At 31.1% G+C, this 23,046-nt stretch overlaps 1 protein-coding gene across 1 annotated transcript; it reads right to left on the bottom strand.

Annotated features, from left to right (window-relative positions):
* Positions 1-17,911: 17,911 nt before the first annotated feature.
* Positions 17,912-20,612, bottom strand: LOC108325610 (zinc finger protein JAGGED). The gene is made up of 5 exons (XM_017558704.2): positions 20,244-20,612; positions 20,006-20,100; positions 19,366-19,497; positions 18,979-19,066; positions 17,912-18,775 (listed from the first exon to the last, which is right to left on the bottom strand). Coding segments are annotated over exons 1-5 (798 nt in total). The 5' UTR covers positions 20,246-20,612; the 3' UTR covers positions 17,912-18,294.
* Between the last annotated feature and the right edge of the window lie 2,434 nt (positions 20,613-23,046).

The following is a 23,046-nucleotide window of genomic DNA, read 5'->3' as shown; positions in this document are numbered from 1 at the left end:
AAAGTATGAGGTCTAAAAAGAAATTCACTTGTTTTAGTCATAGTCTGCGGGTTATGGGTTAGCTTTTCTATTGTCTTATTGGGGGATCACTAGCCCAATAGTAAAGTGGAACTGAATAAAGTAGGCTTTTTTATGCTTGGTGTGAATGAAATTTGAAAAACCAAACATCAAATTCACAAAAATTCTTGTCTCTTTTAGAAATTGAATTTCTAAAGTTTCCCGGAGAGGCTTTTAAACAGAACACAACTGAAAACATAGTAAGAAGTCTATAAAAATGTAAAATTGTTTATACTGTTATGAAAAAACATATATCTTGATAACTTTTACAGTAATTATTTTTTAAAATACTATTAACAATACTTTGTGATTAGATGATCGAAAAAATAAAATTACACCGACATCCCTGTTAAATTCTAACAATCCTAACAGATAAATAGATATTACATTAAGCTTGTACTTAGCATAGAGATTTGATATCCAAAGTAGGGAAGTGTAGGAAAAGATAATAAATGAAATTGTTAATAGAAAAGTAAGAGAGAAAAGAATAATTGGTTATAAGGGCACCAAAAGAGGTGGTGGCAGGGCTACACACCAAGTGAGTCAGAAGAACCAAAACATTCTTGTTGGCACTCCCAAACACTACTGAGCTAGGTGAGTAGTGACCACACACAGAAGCAGACTAAAGAGTGAACCCTCAGGCTGAACCCTAATGCCTCTAGGTTTCACATACGACCCTTATAGCTCTATCCCTTTACACGCTATTACATCCACATCATCCCATTTGTCACTTCTCACCACCCTTCTTCACTTCTTTTTTGTAGCTAGAGATTTTTCTCAGACAATAGATTTTTAGTTTTCTATTGTATCACTGAGTGCATAATCACACTTCTCAACCCCACCCCTCTCTCATGCAACTCCATTCTTCTAGTCTGAGTCACAAAAGACACACAGTACCTATGCATGAAACTTCAGCAAACAGTTCTGTGAGAGCCACACTCACCGTACATTTTGATCAGAAAGAGAGAGAAAGTTCGTGTTTGTGTGTGACAAAGATGTAACGTAGGTTTGCAGGGAGAAAAATAATAAGGACATAAGTGAAGAAGACCCAATAGTAAAGAAAATTTGGTGGAGTTGGTGGGGATGCTATCTCTTCACTCACCTTCCTCTTGCTGCTACCAAGAAGGGGCCTCCCAACCCCAAACACATTCTATTCATCCGTGGTCCCTTTATGCTTTTCACTCATATGCTTAATCTCTCTTTTCATCTTCTTAACTATTAACCGTATTGTCTGGCTATGACAACTTCAATCTAATGCTATATTAATTCTGCATCACACCCTGATATTCTGATTGTAGAAAAAGTATCTGTTTATCACTGCTAAAAATTAAAAATCAAATTTTGAATGAAAAGAAAGAAGGAAGTTGAAGGTGTTAGAACTCTCAATAGATCAGAGACTGCATGCATGGTATTATCTATCCATAGGTGTGAGGCTGAGAATGAGGAGGGAGAAAATTCAACTGAACCAGGCGATGTGTACACTTCACCTAAAGAAAGAACCCACATTAATTTTTCTGATGAGTTGAAGAGTCCTTTTCCTCTTTAATTTCGTTTAACAGTTCACATTTTTCGATTGTTCGGTTTTAGATCTGCCTCTTGTTCCATTCTTTTGTCTTGAGCATTTTTCTGCATGCAATTCCTTGACAACCTTTTGTTTTCTCTTTTAGACCATGCCTAGTCAAATTACACATTCAAATATAACCTTTAATTAAACTATCATTACCTAAACAAAACATTTTCAATATGCAGCATGTGTCATTCTGCTATTTGAATCATTATTGCTTTGCATCTTTCCTATTCATCCATAATTAACGTTGTTAGTTACAGATTGTATTTTTCATTTTGTTTGAACATAGAAAATAATGATCACTGTGCTATATATAGTTTTGAAGTAATAAGTACAAGAATTACAGCAGGTTTTGAAAAAAAAAATAGAACATAGAGTCATCTGGATTTATGCAGCAACATGCAGCTGATACTTGTTTTCGCACACTTTTTATTGTTTTCATACATCATACTTTGATAAAAAAAAGGAATGACGTGCAAGTAACCTTGAGCAATCAGACCTAAATAAACAAATAATGTAACTGTACGATGACAGTGTAATGTATATCTTGGTGGAGTCGTACAATCAGATCATGCAATATTTTCGGGATTGTGCAATTAGGCATGGCTGGTTCTGTTCTGTTCAAATCGTTTGAGGGGAGTTCGGGTTAATTTAAATACACGTATATATATTGCGGAAATAATAATCTTATTTTATTTTATATTTTATGATTTTATTGTATATATAATATAATCATTAGTATATATATATATATAAGGTTTTATTATACAAATCATTTTTCTATTTTATTTTTAATAATATTTTAATATCACAATGTAAAACTCATATTCATGAGAGTGATAAGAGAAGAAATAGTTTCTAAAAGATAATAATAATAAAAAAGTAACAGAAATATAGGCATTTAATTATTTTAATTATCTTTTATTATTACAATGGTTTTATAGTTATATATTATTACAAATTAAAACTATATACAAATTAAGTTATACAAATTATAAGTCACATAAAATAAAATAAAAAGTAATAATACATATTAAAAAGAATAAGCCTTTGCTTACCATAATAAATTATTTAATTAACTGGGTGAATTGAACATATTAAAAAAATGACCATGTGACTTTGTTTCATAGATTTCATCTAGTGAATGTATGACTACATATTTTTATAAATTCTTAAAAGTTTTATGGATGGTAATTAATAGTATATCTTTTATGCAAAACGGAATTTTAATACTATGTACAAAAGGAAGAATGAATGAACTCAACATTATAGTTTTTAATAAGGATTAATGAAATGTATTTAAACAATAAATTAATATTTCAAAAGTGGTAATCATAAATAAAATGTAAATTTCATTAAAGAAAAAGTTAATAATTTGACATAAGACCAGAAATACAATTTTATGATGGATAAGACCATTTCGGTTCAAATTTGTGCAATTATTATGATGAATCTAAGTCGGATATATGTATTTGGCTTTCTACTAGTTTTTTTTTTTCGTTCTAACAATCGTTCCTTTTCAAAGTATTAAAATAAATTTAATTTATTAGATAATATAAAAAAATTATATTTACTTTTCCTTTATTTTTTATTTTATAACTACATTTGATATTTTACTCTTCTTTATAATTTTTCTACATTAATTCAATTGTTATTTCATATTCATATAACTATAATTAAATTCTTAATATTTGATATTGAAAAAAAGGTTTACCATTTGAATACTTAATAATATAATGTTTTTTTATTTTTATTTTTGTAAAAATAGTATTTAGTGTATATGTGGAGCAATAAAGAGACTTGATACATGCCTTAATACTATTGTACCCATTCTCATGTGTGAATGAAAAAAAAATTACTCATTGAATATGAGAATGGAGATGAAGATGTTTTTTTTATCAAGAAATAAATGAATATATTAATGATAAGGTATTTGGAGTGTTGTACTCTTCAAAAATAGAAAAACTTAGTTCATCTCCTACCTATTCAACAAATTTGTTCAACAAATTTGTCTAACATTAGGTACCAAGATCATACTCATTTTCTTATAAATTTTCACAAGAGCTATAGTATCCTTTGAAGAGAGCTAGAGTGAATACATGAAAGTATATTGTTTTACTCATTTCTTTACAAAGTAACCTAATATTGCCACTAGTACAGTAACACAAAAATGATGATAGGTTCCTAAGCTAGATCTTATTTCAACAATGACTATGAGATAGTCAAACCTACAGCCTTTAAGTTGTCCTCACTTCTTCCAAAATCAACTTAAATAAAAGAAATTAAATTGACTAGGTTCTTTTCCAAAATCAACTTAAATAAAAGAAATTAAATTGACTAGGTTCTACAAGATGATAGTAGGTTTGAAATATAGATTAACACAACATATGTGGTGAAATTGTGTTTTGAATTTTTTTTCTTCAATAACCATGTTATTACTAACATCTTCTAAAATATTATTATGTAAAGATGTTGGTTACATGTACTTTGGTGTGTATATATATATATATATATATATATATATATATATATATATATATATATATATATATATATATATATATATATATATATATATATATATATATATATATATATATATATATATATATAAAGTTTACAAATTAAACAAGCATAAATTGAATCATGAAGATTCGTCACCCCTTCCTTAAATCAATGAAAAAATTTACACTTAACATAAAAGAATAGGTCGCTTTCAATGATTAGTTGTTTTTTGTTGCAGTGTTTTTTTTTTCTCCAGTTGATGATTTTTTCTCATCTCCCTTAAAACACGTTGTAAGCTACTAACTATTGTCAGCTAAGAGAGTGACACAAATAACATTTAAACAAAAGCATTCATATGCTCTCTAAAAGTGTGTTTTATCCTTTAGGAAGATGTTCTTGTCTTACTTTGAATGAGACTATGCTTCATTGAAGTACTTATCACTTGAAGTGACTTTACACAGTTTAAACCGGATTGTTTTACAACATTACTATCACTACCAAATTGAAATATTTTATCACAAATATTCTATGTTATCTGTTTTTTCAGACAATATCATTTTCTGTCATGTATGGATTTTATCATTAATATTTTTGTGTAAGAATTTTCCCTATTTTATAGATATTTCTACCATCACAATTGTTTTTTAATAATAATATATGACACTTTCATATTTTAAAATATTATTTTGATCAAATTAAATTTTAAATCTAATACAATCTTACAAAACGGTTTAGATAGGTTTAACAAACAATAAATCTTGTAAAGATCAACCTAAACACATTACTCTAATACCATACACAATTAATTTATTTTAATAAATTATTTTGATATAAGTGAAATTTAAGTTTAACACAACTTTACATAAACAACCCTTAAGATAAATTCAACAAACAATAAATCAGGTTAAAACAAATTTAAACACATAATTCTACTATCTTATTAAAAAATAAACTTCTAACAATAACTTTTCTTTATTGCATTTCTTTAAGTGAATAATTATTGTTTATGTGTATATATTTAAATTTTGTAAATAAATATGATAAAAACTATCAAACAAATACTTATTTAATATTTTACCCCAAATGAGAATAAATAATAAGACATCTGGACTTGCATTGAAAAGAGAGAACCATATTTCAAAAAACAAATCAAACTGAACTATACCAATGAGAACTGACAGATATACAGTGGGGCAGCATAAAACTTTGTCTCTGTGCACTGCATTCAACATATGTACGTGTATATACATATCTTATGGTTTTGCACAAAAGAAAAAAATTGTTGCTTTGAACTTTCAACTGAATTCTAGTTTTACTCTTCCATGGTTTATTTTATGCACCTAAAATTTGTTGGAATAAACAAAACTGTCACCATTTTGAATTATCGTTTTAGAAGTAGTTCCGAATCTAACTAGACTTTTTTTAAGGTTTATATGTCATTTCAGCCAAACTTTATTAATATTTAAGGTGTTTGATGACCACCTTAGAGATTTTTTTTTTCTCAATCACATTTTTTTATCATAATATTCAAATATATTATGTTATTTAAGAGATGGAGGTATATATACCGGTTAACGACATGATGATTCAACAGGGGGACAAAGGGAAATCGATTTTCATATTCTCTTTTAGATTTTAAGCTCTCAATTTAATATTCTTAAATCAGTTTGGTTTGTTGATTCCCAGTTAACCTTAATTCACGCATCAGTGTTAAAAGAAAAATGGTGATATACCATCACTTAATTTATCAAAAACGCCATACAAACACAGACATAGTGAATACATATAGCATTGAATTCCCAAAATGCACTCCTTTCTTAAAATTACTGAACAGTTGATACAGAGAATTGTATACCCTAATTTGAAGAGGCGTGAATAGAAATGCACGTCAGTTCTCTACAGCATAGAAATGCGTACCCTAATTTTGTTGTGAAGAATTAAACCCTGATTTGTTGAATTATAGCAATTCCAAGAAGCAGAAGTAGTGTTAGTAAGATGAATAAATAAGATGGTTTGAACGGGAGATAGATAAAACAATGATGCTAGATTGGAGTGGGGCAAGCTGAGTGGAATAAGACTGAACAGTTGGAAAACGTAGTCATAGTCATAGTAATAGTGATAGTCGTAGTGTGGTAAAATGTAGTACAATGGTTGGACCAGATGATATGATATGATATGAGAGAGAGAAGTAAGGTTCAGAGTGTTGATGATGAGATGAAATATGCAATGCAATGCAATGGAAAGACAGAGAGAGGCCCCAGGGTATAGAGGTTGAGTCATTTATGAGTTACTCGCATTGCATGCATGCCTGTGTCTGCATGTTTTTATCTTCTTGGCCTTCCGACAACTGAAGACAGTGTTGTGATGAGTGAGTGTGTTCATGCAGTGAAACTCCGTGATATAAGCAAGGGAAAAAGGATCATGCGTAGGGCTTCTTGGCTCTCCTTTTTCTGTTTTGGGAAAGTTGGTTCCATACCATTATGGTCCACCCTTGCAATTTTGCGAGGTACGTACATATATACGTGCTGTGATGTGCTGCATCTGCATGCGTCCACCATTGGAACTCTGCTATACACTATTATTGCCTGCATGAACATCAATGCAATGGAAAGTGTCTTCTCTTCTCAGACAGACACACTGTTCTGTGCCATCCATCTTTGCTTGCCCGGCCCAACCTTCCATTCCTACAACATTTGCCAAGTGTCATTGCCTTTCAATGTTCAATCACAAACACACTACACAATCTTCTTCTTTCATTTTCTTTATTCGCCACATTATTAAATATTCTCCTCTTCAGATTTAACACACTCTCCTCAAAAACCATAACACAATTCTATATATATTACTTCACTCACACACCACTTTCATCTTTCCTGTAATTATATTCAATGTGGGAATCAACCCAAAAATATAGTAAAACCTGATCTCTGTATTATCCTGATTAGCACCGACAACTTAATAATACATGTTGTTGCAGGTACTGTTAAAACGACAAAATTTTTATACAGTGGCATATGCAGTAATAATATTTTTTTTAAACAATATTTAAAGTTTTATGCAGCTAGGTAATTTATATCTTAACTAATATATGATTGTTCGAAGTTCTTGGAAATCCTACTTCGACTAGAGATAAGATTAATTTAAAATATATAAGTAGGTACAAATCTGATCTTACAATCGATTTTGCGAGATTGAGTTAGATTTAAAGCATAATGAAACTTTTTTTTTCGACAATTATAGTAAAGTGTTGCTTCCCATTCGTTTTTTATATAATAGAAACCATTAAAAGAATTTATCTTTTTATTATTACTTGACAAGAGTGACATCTCTTTTCTCTCTAGAAATATAGAATTTGATGGATTAACAAAAGTTCCACTGCAATTCTTTTCGTAACATATTTTGTTACAGTGAAAAAAGACAAAATAATTTCATTTAAATTTATCTTATAAGACATAACATATAGTTCCCATTACACTACAAAATAAATAGTGATATATAATAAAGACTTCGATTGATATAAATTTTGTCCGATAAAAATATTTCAGCTTTCACATTTAAATTATGTCTATTAGTAAATGGCATTTTTGGTTATGAAATTATATAAACATACAAATTATTATAAGCTAGTTTTGACTAATTGATGAAGAAAATATTGTCTTAGTATAGTTTTAAAATGATGGAGATTGAGTATTACATATTGGTTATTGGTTATCAAATATGTGTAATCAAGTGTACGTTGGTTAAAAAAAGTTATGTATTTTCATCTTGAAGAGGTAAAAAAAGGCACTCTCTGTTCCTCCAAGAAACTGGAGGTTAATGGCATATGTAGTGAAATATCTCTTATTTTAAAATGTAACACCAAATATAATTATCCTTTCATGATAGTTATAAGTTGTGTTTTTTCGTCAATGAAGCATAATTGAAAAAACATATATACCCCAGTGATAGTTCCTTTCAGTTATTGGTTTAGACAGAGAGATGGAGAGAAAATGGTTTAACTTTTTTTTTAACTAATTATAAGATGCATTGGATCGACGCAATATTATCAGAAGTTTGACATTGTGCTATAGTATTCTATCAGTAGTTCATACCATGCCCTCTGATAGTTGTGTTTGCTGTGGAGGGTGATGAAATTTTCCAAGATATGAAAAGAACGTCTCGTAAGATTTAGTAACAATAATAAAGTGGCACTTTGATCGATAACATTTTAGTTTTTTACAGTTTTACGGTTTGCATACTTATATATATATATATATATATATATATATATATATATATATATATATATATATATATTGTTGCTATTGGGTTTATAGTTGACCGATCGACTACGGTGACAAACTGGATGAAAAGGACCGAGTGGTTGATGTGTCAGAAAGCATCTCATGATCGCTCGGTTCCGACAATTGTTAAACAGAGTTAAAACGCAATTAATGTCACAACGGCTACTGTTAAGTAGTTAAGGTTTGCATTAATGACAATTAAGAGGTAAATTAATTGGTCAGATTCTTCTAAAATCTATAAACAGGGTTTAATGTCGAGGTAAACTCACTATTGAATTCCTAAAGGCCTACAGAAAAAAAATTCTGACTTGAGTGTCGGAATGTGTTCTACATATCACCCCATACACGGAATGGTAACGAGAGCCCGGAGTGGAGAAACGTTCGACATACGGGAAGATCTACAGAGACGAATTATTCTTATCTCATTACAGGAAGAATATATATATTAACAAACTCGTTAAGGAAAGTGACGATCTTTTGCCAAATACATAAATTTTCAAATTGTTTTACGCAATATAATATTGATATGAAGTCACTGTAATCAATCTAATGGACGAAATTTTAGTTTTGATAATATTATGTAACAGATTCTAAGTTCTACTTAGTTAGTGTCCCATGTAAGAAAAATATGTCTTTTTTAAATCTATATATAGGATAATTTAACATTCAAATCCCGTGCATAGTTTTAAATAAATTATAACTTAAAAGTAAATTGTGTCAGTGTAATATGATTTTAACAATAAAAAAATCGTGTTAATACGATACAATTTTATTATAATTAAACTAAAGTTATTAGAAATCTCACGTCAATTTATAGTATTTAAATTCAAAAGTTAATTTTGTGAAGTTAAATTAAATTTAGAGACTAAAAATAAAATTAATTTATAAAATATAAGTGGATCAAATCTTACTTTAAAAGGTAATTTTGTGAAGTTAAATTATTATTAGAGGCAATGAAAATCCAAATTCATTCCATTCAAACAAAAGCTAAACACCTCGAGAAAGTAGTATCCCAAACACACTACACCATCTCGTAATACACTTAGTCTGAACTATAGTTTTTGGTCACCAAAGGGCACACGCGCTGCTAGCAAATAGAGACCTTCTCCTTAGTATGAAGTCACCTGTGTCATCGATGCTTTAGGGAATCGCATATTAACCTAATGAAGGTTCTATACAAGTAAGGATGTAGGCATTTTAACAGCGTTGGTGAAATTAATGGTAAACAATTAAAGGAAAAATGTAGATCGAGCAGATTTCAGAAACAACCGGTAACCCTCAGTATCGGTTTCATTTCCTAGTGCACCCATCTCAGCTAAATGCTGAAGGAACCTGAATTGAGTTTCTGTAATGAACTTTCCAATATTTTCTTTAACATCTTCGGTATTTACCTTTAGCAATAATGAACTAAGTTTTTCCATGGCCTATATATGATATAAATTTTTGGCTTTTTTGTAGACATGCAATAACACTTTTATATAGGTTGCCAAGTGATGTTCAAAGCAGCTATGTATATAGCACCACTCTATCGTACACTAGGTATCCAAGGTACCAGTGAATTTAAGATTTCCCTCGTAAGAAATGCCTCGGTCGTTCTTTGAGTGTAAAAAAAAAACTCTAATTTAGTGAATATTACTAGTTTAACCAATTTTTCTATCCCAAAACCAGAATCTCAGTCCCAAAACTAAAACTGACAACTGTGTGTGAGGGACTTCTCAGTTCTGTGTGATTCGAAAGGATTCTTCTTAAAAGAATTGGTTGAAATTAAAAACCTAAAATCCTCTAAAATGAGACAAATTTTGAGTGATTTAATAATGCGAACAACAACTTGAAAGCGTAACCGAGAAGGTTTAAAACGAACTGGATGGAACGAAGTGAGTTGAAGTTTGGCCTGGTAGAATGAATACCCTAGAGATTAGAAATAAACAAAAAATGCTTTGGGAGATTAAATAAAAAGTTTTTGTTTCTTTTGTCATGAGCGGAGACAAGGACTAGTTAGAGCAACATTAACGAAGGAGATAATTAAGACACAACGAGAGAAAGCATGGTGTTAGGGACAGAAAAAATTACTGTCAAAGCTGCTATAAAAGGGATATGGATCTGCGTTATTATTATTATTTGGGGTGGGGCTGTTGGGTGGGGCTTACAAAGCAAGCATCTTCATGATTTTTAATTATCCACAACTTCTGATCATTAATTGGAAACAACTAAAAGGAGAGTGCAGTTTCCTCTTCTTTCTAAAGATGGAGAAATATCATTCAAGTATCGAAGAAGATGAAGAACTAGGATACGAATTAATTCACACTAAAGCCATTCAGCATCTTTAAACATTCTCTCATTTATGCAATGTACGGTCAGTCGGTAAATCTGAGTCAAGCGGGTTTATGTTCATCAACTTTTCCTGCGGCTGTTCTTTTTCTTTTCTTTTTCCATTATATTCCTTTGAATACAGTTAAGGATATTTATACACAATGTTTCTGATATTAATAAATTTCAAAAAATTATTAAGAATCACAGCATGAATGTATTACAAATTATGGTAAAAATATAGGATTAGTTACACTTACTTGTAATTTTTAAAACTTTAATGAATACGAAAATACATTCGTTAAAAGTCTTCTCTCTTGTTTTCTTTTCTGCAGGTAAGATATATGGGCCTGCAATACTGTCTTTCTCACGCCGTTTCAGTATTTAGCAGCATAACATGCAACTTTTTTAGTGTAGTTCTGGCCCTATATATCACCAAGATCCACAGCACATTAATGGTCTTCTCTCTCTCACTCTGATCCCGAGAGGCATTAAAGTTTGAGGAGTACATTAGACTGACTAGGATCATTACAGGGGGAGAAATAAATAAAGGTGATTGAGAGATGAAAAGGAAAAGCAAGATATATAAGAATTTATGTAACGGAGGAATGCATATAGATGTATATACTATGGTAGGTTTCTGGTAAAGGCACATAAAATATAGAGAATGTGGGTGATAACTATGAAGAAAAGATGTTTGGATTCTCTGTTGAAAAGGGAATGTGGTAGAACGAAGGTAGTTTTACTGGGGATCAGTGTTTCAGCATCAAAGAAAAAATTTGATCTCTAGTACTGTCTTTTATCAGTGTGTGAATATCTTTTGTCAAAGACTATAGATTATGAGTATGGCAATTTGATAATGTCTTTTATCAGTGTACTGTTTGTTTGTGCAAAAACAAAAGTACTCAGATGAAAAAGTAGGGGGACCCGGAGAGACTCAGTGACTTGTGAGCCAAAGCCTGTATTTATAGTGTACGACTTCCCATTTTTCCTTTTCCATTCTTGTTTGTGCTTTTCTGGGTTTTCCAAACCCTCTTTTAAATTAAATTAATACATTTATTTCATTCTTCAAATCACTTCAATTATTGACCTCAATTATTACACAAGTCAATTTCAATTTAACACCACAACTTACTATATATATGTTTAGATGGAAATTTGGCAAATTTTTACGAGTTTATTAGAAAAGTTTAATTCGACTTATGGTTCTCATTTCAAATGGATTTTCAAAAAATAAAAACTAAAATTTAAGAACCGATCTACTTTTTGTTACTACATAGAAAAGTAAATGTTGAGATGCAAGGGTAATAAACTTCAATAAACTTATGTGACTTATTTTCTTATAATAGAAAAACATTTGACCTCAAACTTTCATACAAAGTTCCAAAGTTTGGAAGCATGAGACAAATACATATGGGTACAGAAATGAGTGTGTTAAATAATATGGGAGTGATGATGATGCATAAACTCAATAAATAAATAAAATTATATCTACAAACTTAATATCATAGAGCAAATATTATAACAAGAAAAGAAATTGGAAAGTATAATAGAAAAAAAAAAGCGCAAATAAGAATATTTAATTTAAGAGAAATAATTAAATACATAAGAAAAAGTTAATAGAAAATAAAATTACCGTTTCACTGAAATTTATTTCCTCATTAATTGTGTACAACTAGACATACCGACATTTTATTTCCTTCCATTTTCTTTTTCCTCTACTATTTTTTTTCTATTTTAACAAATTAGTGCTTAAACTTTTTGAGCTGAATATGATGTTAAATTTATTTATGTGATTATCTGTTGATCTATTTATAGAAATATTCGACCTGATTTTTATTTCTCATATTCCCTAAGAATTATTTATAGTCTAATTTTTAAAAAGTGGAGTTGAATAATTGAGAGGGAAAAAGATATCTCACAACTTTCTTAAAGTTTAGGATGTGGATATCCTTACTTCCAAGGAGCTAATTGGAGATTATTTATTTGTTGGCTTGTCAGTTGGTAGTTTCATTGACTTCTAAGTATTTATGTTTCTAAATCATAAATATATATACTGTTAATTCCTTAGTATTTGTTCTTTTTGTTCCTTTATTTTCTATGTTTTATATACGGGTAGAACAGTTATAGTGTCTCTCTAAATCTTTTTTCTTTTTTGCATATTTTTCTTTTAAAAAAAAATCCTTACTTGAACTTTGTCTGCACGGGTTTCTAAACTGTCAAACTGGTTCAATATATTTATTTCAATTACATGCAAATTCCTGTTGGTGTCTTAGTGCGTAGGTTTATTTTGACATGTGGAACGTTTTACTTGAGGTCATTTATATCGTGAAGAGGCTTCTAATGTTGGAAATTAAACTAATTCGTAATATCTCTTATTATCATTATCCTTGAAACAATAAGTTATAGTTTTCTTTTTTATTATTTAATTTAGAGTTAAACTTATATATTACTAACCATTTTTTCTTATTTTTATAAATGGTTGGTAATAATTAGTTTAGCAGGGTTAGTTACGGACAAAAATGTATGAGGTATGTGGAAGGCAAATTGTAAAGGATCTAAGGAGATAATAATATACTACTATGTTATTAATATAGTGTAAGGTTGTTAACTAATAATCTTATTTCTATTGAATTTGAGTATTTTACATAAAAATCAAAAGTTACTTTTAGAGACAATTTTTCCAATTTTGATAACTAATATTAGTAATTAATTTAGAGACAATCTATAAATTATTTTAATTAAAAATTATTTTATAGTAATTTTCTAGTAGTGCATATTCATCTCTTTCTCAAAACACATTTCTAAAAAACACATACAAATATTTCATAATTTTCTATATATTTTTTATAGAAAATAATTTCCTCATTCCTCGTGTGTCAATAATCTTTATTTGTTTCACTTCTCCTAGCATTGGTAGCATTTGAGATACTTTTTAATATAGAGATTCTGATTTACTATGTTTTTTACTCTCGGTAAAGTTCTCTCTTTGAAATTTTAAGAAGAAAAACAATAACACAAAATAAGAAAAACAATTATACTAGGATAATTTTAAAGGAAAACTTTTTTTTTCTTAAACACTAGACAAATAAAAAGTATAAAGTGATTTTGGTGTTTCTTGGTGGAAGTCGTATCAGAGTCAAGGTTAGAGTCTTTCCTAGCGAGATCTATGTGGACATTTTGTTCCACCCGTTATCGGGCCAGACCACCCATTATTTCTACTCTCACATTCGAGATGTCTATATCTCGACGTGAACGGAGTGTGTTGGAAGTCTCACATCAACGAGAGAAAAGACCAAATTATAATATATATATATATAAGTGAGATGCAAATCTTATTTTATAAGCTGATTTTGTGGAGTTGAATATGAATGATGTATTGATAATTTAGTGTTTTACATTTCATAAAGAGAGAAAAATGGCGAAGTTGATTTTATCTTGTATAACCTACAGGTTTGGTAAAAAAAAAACAGATTGTTTGTTTGTTCATTGGCTAGAAAGATTGATTTTGTCTTCAACCTTGTGTTTCTATTGAATTTGAAACAATAAAAAATAAGTTCTGTTAAATTAAGAAAGTTAACCTGAATTTTAGAAATTTGCTTTGAGAGTCAACATTTAGATATATATTTGTTATCTTTTTTTCTAAACCTGTCAAATCAATTTTATAGTTTTTAAATATCAGTGAAAAAGTTTAACCTATAATATTGTTTTTACTCTTTCTTCCAATTTTATGATTAAATTAATCTAATATCTCCTTTACGAAAGAGTAAGTTTGAATAAGAAATAACATAGCTCTGGTGTGGTTTGTTGTTTCTCTTTCAAGGTGTACGTTATGATAATTAGTGATCTGCAGAGATTTGTGGTGAAGAGGAAGGGTGGTGTTATAATTAGAGGTTGACCCCACGAAGGGAAGTACTAGGGAAAAAGCAAAATATGTCGAAAAAAAGCATTTGAGAATGAGATGTCAATCAGTGGTCTTAGACACTGTTGATGTTTCTCTTGTGCTTAAAGGTAATCGTAAAACATATGGGGAATGGGCCCAAGCTGTTTCTCCATTAATTAACAAAGTAACATATACCTGAGTTGAATGCCAAGTGGTGGCGCGACATGTTGCATGGCTACATACTCTGCTTTCAACAAACCTACCTTATTAATGAATCACATCTCAACATGGATCACATGTTATCATCCCATGCTAACTTGGCTCTTTTTCTATAGCTTCCTTCTTCTCATCTCTTTGGCTATGCATCATCACCAACACAAACACCAATACCAGACTCAATTAATTTGTCTCTATCTTTTTGTCCTTTTGCTCCTAAGTACCTACCTAATTAATACCTAATACCTACTATTATCAAATCCAATACAACCTCCAGGGTTTTTGCACTTTTAAGCACACCTGAAACCCTAATATCTGTTCCCAAATTCATGCATGCCCATGGCTTGCCCAAAAATGGATTTGGTCTACAATTGAACCCTATGCAGCTTAGGCAGCCTGAAATGTCTCACAGTAATCTTTGGGTTCTATCTAATCACTTCATCAGCTACCTAGCTATATCTAATAGAGCCACCTCACTGTAGTGTAGGCATATAAAGGTTATTAGCTAAACCTAGCTAACTACCTATTATGCTACTCCTACTTCCAACTTCCATTAATTAATGCCTCTCAACATGCACAAACCAAACTGCTAAACACTTTTTAATTATTTGTGACCCTCAGACCCAAACCTCAATGATCTGGTCAAGATTGAAACTCAGTGTGATAATTACTTTTGGATCAGGCAGAAGTAACTAGTCTGACCGACTCAAGTACAAGAGGGGTTACATACACTTTTGCTTTAATTTTCTTCCGGTCCCATTCACTCACCTCCACAAAATTATATCAATAAAATCACAATTTTTATTTATATTCATTTAAAACACACAACCATCTTTTCATGTCTTTTTCGGATTTACAAATTAATCATATAATAACCAAAAATCTAACAAACAGAAGCATACCCAACATTAACGATCCTATTAAAATATTATAACTCCACAAAATAGTAAAGTGAATTTGTTGCTTCCAAGATATTAGATACATATTACACGACCTAGTTGAACATCTCACAGTTTGATAATTGCTTTTTCAATGGTTGAAAATAAATCAAGTTATTTGTGATTTGGAAATATTGAATTTATTAAACTCAGTTTCAACTTTGATAAAGTTAATTTCTTATAACTACATAAGAGAATTTGACGCATAACCTTAACATTCATAACATTAACCTTTGTAGAACTTTCACCGCAACCATGCTCTCACACTACTTTCATCTATGATTTCCAATGTATCATTTGCCATAATCCCATGCAACGAAATTCTTGCCGCATCAGCAATGTTGCTATTGTCACGGTCAATCACACGAACCCTGTCAAACAATAACCTTTCCTTTATAAACTATTTAACAAAAATTAGCTCCTCTTATTATAATCTTTATCCAATAAAAACTAAATTAGTCTCTAACTAATTTAGATACTAATTTTTTAGTAACTAAAACATTAATAACTAATATTAGAAATCAATTTAAACTGTAATTACCTAATTTATTATAATTATTTTTTATAATAAAGACTATTTTGGATACTAATAAATTTTAATTTATAAATTAGTAGGTAATGATTAATTAATTTTAAAATTTAAAATTAATTGTTATTTAATATTTTTTTAGTATAAATATCAGGAGTTTATATCCCAATATATTTCTATAACAAAAATTATATTGCTATAAAAAAAATAAATTTTTGTGAAAAAAAAAACCCCAACAGTATTCTCTAATTATATTGGTGAAAACAAATTTATCATTCTCCTCAAAAGTAACTACTAATTTTATATGCTTTGATTTTCTGAGTCAAATATGAGATGTTAATAGGTACTAATTCTCAAGTCCATTTTTTCATTAAATCTTTGGTCTTATTATTTTCAAAATACAATGATTGGTATTTTAAAATATATTAAAAACTCTTTAATATACATGTCATAACTCAAATTTTCTATTATGTTTTTTTATCTATATTCAAAATACAATAACATTGATATTTTAAATATATTACAAAAAATAATATATCAAAATGACTGTATTTTGAAAGTATAACTAAAAGACAATATAAAAAGGTCAACGAAAAATTCAAGTTCATTAATTTCCCTATCTTAGTTAAGTTACGAAATTTTTTCAGCAAAAGAAAAATCTTATGACTTGAGTCACAAATAAGTGCGTTCTATTGTACATGAAGTAAAGGAATTAATACACCTTGAATAAAAAACGAATTAATTAATTTAAATTATTAATTACATAACAAAGTGAAAATCTAGAAGACAATGTAGAAGTAATAAAAAGATAAATAATATTTTTGGAGGATACTTTTCGTATAATTAAATCCTATGCGTAGAGGAACACAACCTATAAAAAAAAGGCTAATGTGTTTTTATTTATTTGCACGTGTTTCACTGTTTCAATAACGATGATGAGATTGATAAAGGGGGTATATATGTATGTGTGTATATATATATATATATATATATATATATATATATATATATATATATATATATATATATATATATATATATATATATATATATATATATATATATAAGCTGATGCATTTGGTAGAAGCTCTTGGAGCTGACAAACAAGAGTGTTTTTATTCCTTGGGTAGTAGTTTTGTTCGGTATGTACCAAACAAATTAAATATAGTTGCATTCACTGTCTGCTGCAATAAATAATATGTATTTTAAACTTGTACAAAATTATTTACAATATACTATATGGTTAAAATTGGGAGGAAGATAAAACTTTTCTTTAATAAGAAATTTTATATTTGACAGGTTTGATCGTTTGAATATCCTATTCAAGGAGCATTCAGCAAGATGGTTATTGGCAAGAGGAGTCCAAAACCTCTCTGCCTTATTACCCTAATTGTGCAAGCATGGTGTGACACTGAGACTATAAACATTTCAAGAAACTAGAAGATCCCAATTTTGGTTCGGATAGAAAGAGTGAGAGAGTGACGGGACTTTTGAGAATTAATTTTGAAATGGTAAATAAACTGTCACAAAATTAAACACAGAGAACAAAATATATATAAGTATAAGTACTAATAAATAGATAAATATTAGTATTATATAATATAGTATAATGAGGGAAAAGCATTAGAAGGGAAGTGTTTGTAATTTGGCATGCAAAAGGAAGTGAATGAGTGAGAAATGCAAAAAGGGGTTTTGAAAGTTTCAGTTCATATCTAACTGGTTGTCCCAGCTAGCTAGGTACCAATACAAAAGACGATGTAGAGAAGAAATCCCAGCCATTAACCCCCACAACTCCAAGCCAAAGTAGCTGAGGGTGTCCATGAGCTCAAAAGCTGTCCCTGGTTACTGTAGATAAACCAAAACCACCTCTCTTTCTCTCTCTCATTCCTAGCTTAGCTACCTTAGTGACCCCATGTGTCAGCTTGTAATGTCTCTCTCTCTGGATTGCGTGTCTTTATGATACCACATAACACAAACCAAAAACACTACCCTTCACAGAAAGAATCTCATTAGAAACCATCTTGAAACCGATTGATCGCTGACGGAGGATCCAAACGATGCTGTGCTCCAGCCGGATACCCCCTTCCCCAACTCAACCCTTCCTCCTGATTATTATGCAGTGGCAGTGACCCGTCCTTACCACCACCACCACCACTGCCAAACCCACCGCCTTGTCCCACCGGTGCACCAATGCATGTGTAACTACTTGTGCTCTCTCCTCCTCCTCCTCCCACATAATGTCCGTGACTCCCACTCATCACATGACCCACATAGTAATCATTCACCGCATGCTGATGAGGGAAGTGTGATGACCCAAAAGACACTGGCCTTGTAGGTGAGGCATACAGGTATGGCTGTGGTGCTACTGGTGCCGGTGCTGCTGGCGGCATGTGAGTTGAGGATGAACCTGAGAAGTACCTCGGAAATCTCAGAGGTGCCGATGGATCTCCCGATGGGTGATAACCACCCGTTCCTATCGGTTGGCAGCATCTAAATATTACCACAAAGTAAATTTTATCAATATCAAACACTGTTCTGTACCCTAATATTATGTCTGCATGCTACCTTGCTTCTTCTTCAAAATTGAAAGACAACAAAGAACTAGAAAACAAAATACAAATATTTGACAAAAACAGCAAATGATAAAATGTAAGAAGGAAAAAAAAAACGAGTAATGGTGCATGTATACATACCCTAAGTGAGGTGCACCTTGTGCAGTAAGGGTATGATCACTGCGAAAGACCAGTTGTCGAGCCTGGTTTAGTGTCTCCGTTTCCCTCTCTGCCCAATAAAATCATAAAACAAGTAATAATAATGATAAATAAATAAATAAGAGCAAAGAATTAAAAGGAAGAAAAAACAAAAAGAACCCTCTAGAATTTCAGCGATCCAACAAAACAACTCAACTTTTTGTGATTGAAATGACAACCTTTGATGAGCAAATCATTAACGGGCAGTAGAGACTTGGTTGAGTGAATGGTTTGGTTTAAAGAGTGGAATGAAAGAGGATAAAGTAAAGAGGAAGAAAATAAAAAGAAAAGAAAAGTGTTAATAATGGTAATAGTATAGGTGGTACTAGCCTTGGCGGTGGCGGTTCATGTGTCCCCCAAGAGCCTGAGACTTGCAGAACTTAAGGGAACAAAATCTACACTCGTAGACCTTCCCACACTCGTCTTTTCCATCCTTCCCGCCGCTTTTCTTTTTCCTGCAACCTGCAACCATAACCATCCAATTAAAGCAACTTCCATGACACCCTTCTTTCCCTTTAAGCCCATTCTCGATTACCCAAATCCATCACATAAATTTAATTAATTAATTAATTAACCGCCCACAGAAAAAACAAGTATTTTTAGTTTTGCTGACGAACTACTACTATTACTGCCCTTTATTTCATTTTCTTCTTTTTTTACTTTTCCAGATTGCATGATGTTTACCATCAAAGAAGAATAGCAGGAAAAAGAATAAGGAAGCGTACAACGACAAAAACCAAGAATCAAATAAAAAAAGAAAGTTTGATGAGCACTGTTTCATAGTCAAAGAATATACCCAAGTGGTGGGTAACAAATCACAGCAGTGTTAAAATTTGTTTCCTGTGAAAAGCGAAATCCTTCTTCCCACGGTGAGTGATATTGAAACAGAATTCGGAAAGTAGAGAGAAAAAATATGTTCCTCTGATGTTTTAGCGTGTATGTGATAGTATAGGTATGGTGATCAAGTTACCCGGTGAAGAGGTATGGTCTTCGAGAACTTGTTTGCCATCTCTAGAGTACTCATCAGGCAAATTGTTAAGATCTAACGGGTTTCCTTCTGGTCTCCTGTAAAGAAACAACAAAGCCATAAGAGAGAGAGAGAGAGAGAGAGAGAGAGAGAAAGTTAAAGGGTTAGAGAAGAAGGAGAAAGAGGAGAAGATACTGAATCAGAAAAGGGTGTGAAGGTATAGTAGCGGGAGAAGACCTACATGGTACCGACAGAGAGAGAGAGAGACAGAAAGAGAGAAAGGAGAAAAAAAAACGATGTGAGGCAAACACTCTTTCTTTCAGATGAGGGGATAAAACTAAAGCTTTTTACAAAATATGTTAGACTTTCAGTTTGAGACTGCAATATAGAGGCTAGTTGAGTGATGGTAAAAGATAAAGAGCTTTGAAAGTTCTCTATCAGTTCCTCTGCCACTCTCTTTCTCTCTCTTTATCTCCCCCCACACAAAAAATTGAATGAACAATGGGACAGTGGGTCTCGTGACTTTAAAAGGAGAGCGTGAGTGTGGTAGTGGGGGGCTTAAATCAGGTTTTTGCAAAATGCTAGCTAGCTTCGTCTGGTTCGGTTGAGACTTGGGAAATGACAGACGCAATTAGGAAGGGCTAGATATGTGATTCAGAAACATGTTGCTTTTGTATTAATTATTCCTTATACACCGGGAAATGATATTAATATATATATATATATATATATATATATATATATATATATATATATATATATATATAACAATTTGTATATCAAAGTATGAGAAAAAATGAATATAAAAATGAATTATACGATAAGAAAGATAGATAGAAAGAAAATGAGTTTTGTAGTGGTTATTGTATAATTATATGGTGCTTCTGCCTCTAGTTGTTGTTATTTTTGCTTTTATTTTTGCCCTAGCTAGAACTGGCAACAAAGGGTTCAAAAATATTCAAATAATTTCAGTCAAATGCATTGAAAAAAATGATTAAGTAATATTCGAAAAGAAAATGTTTACCAACAAAGGATGGCAATCAAATGTATAGTACAAATCTTTGAGCATTAAAGGTTGCCCTAAGAATGAAAGATGACATTTATACCAGAAAGAAAGCAAGACAAGGCATAGCGTACGTAGACATTTTAGCGTGGTTATTGTGCTTAAAGAGGGGGATGTTTGAGAACAGGTCGTGTATGGTCCACAATAGCTCAATGCCTCCTTCTGGGTGTAAAATTCTATCCAGGGGACTTAGACTTGCATCCACGAAGGGTTGCTATCAGTATCTATCATTAGGGTTTTTTGCAATCTAAGTTGGGATAGACTCGACCCCCACTTATTGTTTTATTCTTTGAAAGTTGCTATATCTCATAGATTACATATACATAGTCCTTTTCAATAGATGTGCATGAAGAAAGTGAACAAATGGATTTCAAATTTCTTTATGTTTTCATCATTATATTCTCTGTTCTCTTTAGGTTCATTTCTTTCAATCCAACCTCTTAGTCTCTAAGTGATTCGTTAATAAGACAGTTAAGTAGTGAGCTAGCTTACATGTTTTGCAAATTAATACCCAGAAGCATTTAATTAACTTTTTAAACGGTGGTGGTGGGGCTATTGATAACTGCTGTGGAGTTTACTCATACATATACATATGTATTTTTTTAAAAGTTGAAACAGTTCTGAGAATCTAAACATCGCACCAAACACATATGTACACATAAAAAAAAAGTAGCTAGCGTTAACAAGAGGTTGAATTAAGCAGATGTTTAGGTGGTGATTGAGGTAATTAACGTTGTTGAATGTAATTAAGGTGTGCCTCTTGATTTGGAGCAGGATGTATGTGAAATGGCAAAAAGAAAGAATAGTTTGAGATATGGCCTGTTGTCCACAAAGTGAGAGGTTCCCCCACCACACCTGAAATGGTTATAAAGGAGAAAGAAGACACTGCCTAATAAGAGGGCTAGCTAGGCATTAAAATCAGGTGATTCATGGACCACACTACTGCAGCTGGCCTTGACTAGCTGGTTGGTACTAAGAAGAAAACGTTGCGAGACACATTTCATATTTTTAAAAACCTGGACCCAAAGATTCATGCAATATGACCGCGCCCCAACTATCTGAATTTTTTTCTTGCAAGTGTGTGTCTATGTATGATTACCTTTAAAGTGGTCCTTCACCAATTTAAGCAGTAAATCCAACAAACATTACTTCCGTGTTCAGAACTCTAGCAAGGCAAACTTACAAACCAGTTGAGGAAATTGTCTTCATCACCTTCAAGCAGTCAAAATTTAAATTGAAAAGTTGTTACCTTTCCTATTACGACAGAAAGTGCATTGCATTTATGTGTACTGCTTAATAATGTAAACTGGAAACAAAAGCCAAGAGCTTTAACTATACTTATATTTTTAAGGACAGAAATGAAACAAATTAGCAAACTGCATACATGTTCAGACCACGACCAACGCAAATAAAACGTTAAAACTACTTCACACTTCAAAACTTCACAGTCTTCTTGGATTCTATTGATGAAAACGTGGAGAGAAGAATACCTGTTGCCAATCGTGGTACTACAAAATCAGATTATGGTGATATCTATTAGAGGTAAAAAAGTTTTCTGACAAATTCATTTGAAGCGTGGGGTAGCTCTTAAATGATGCAATCTCAACACCTTTCAATTCTAAGCATACATGAGACCAACCAACAGTACGCTACCACCTGAATTTTCAAACCAAATTAAATCAAATCATTCTTTCACCAAACCAAATTAACCTTTAAAGTTTACAAACCCGATAATTGTACTATCAACTATTTACAAACAATTCAAATTTCTTCTCTTTTAGGTCAAGCTTTACCTCTCTAGTGCAGTAGTAAATAGTGCATACCAATATAATAATTACCATTATTAGACCTATTCATATCAACTTCTTCGCATGAAAAATAACACAAATAATTTATACGCATTTGGATCTCTTTTCCTTTCTAGTTTTGATTGTTGAAAAAAAAAATATTCACAATTTTGAATATAGATTACAATTAACAT

The sequence above is a fragment of the Vigna angularis genome, chromosome 3 (genome assembly GCF_016808095.1).
Source record: "Vigna angularis cultivar LongXiaoDou No.4 chromosome 3, ASM1680809v1, whole genome shotgun sequence".
Classification (NCBI taxonomy): Eukaryota; Viridiplantae; Streptophyta; class Magnoliopsida; order Fabales; family Fabaceae; genus Vigna; species Vigna angularis.
The sequence above is the reverse complement of the archived record's forward strand: the minus strand, read 5'-3'. Positions and strand labels throughout refer to the sequence as shown.

What these genes read in the sequence shown, in the direction of transcription:
- LOC108325610 (XM_017558704.2), bottom strand. An exon ending in AGACCATACCTCTTCACCGG is followed by an intron (nt 19,498 to 20,005) that starts GTAACTTGATCA and finishes TTATGGTTGCAG; the next exon opens with GTTGCAGGAAAAAGAAAAGC. An exon ending in CAAGGTGCACCTCACTTAGG is followed by an intron (nt 18,776 to 18,978) that starts GTATGTATACAT and finishes GGTAATATTTAG; the next exon opens with ATGCTGCCAACCGATAGGAA.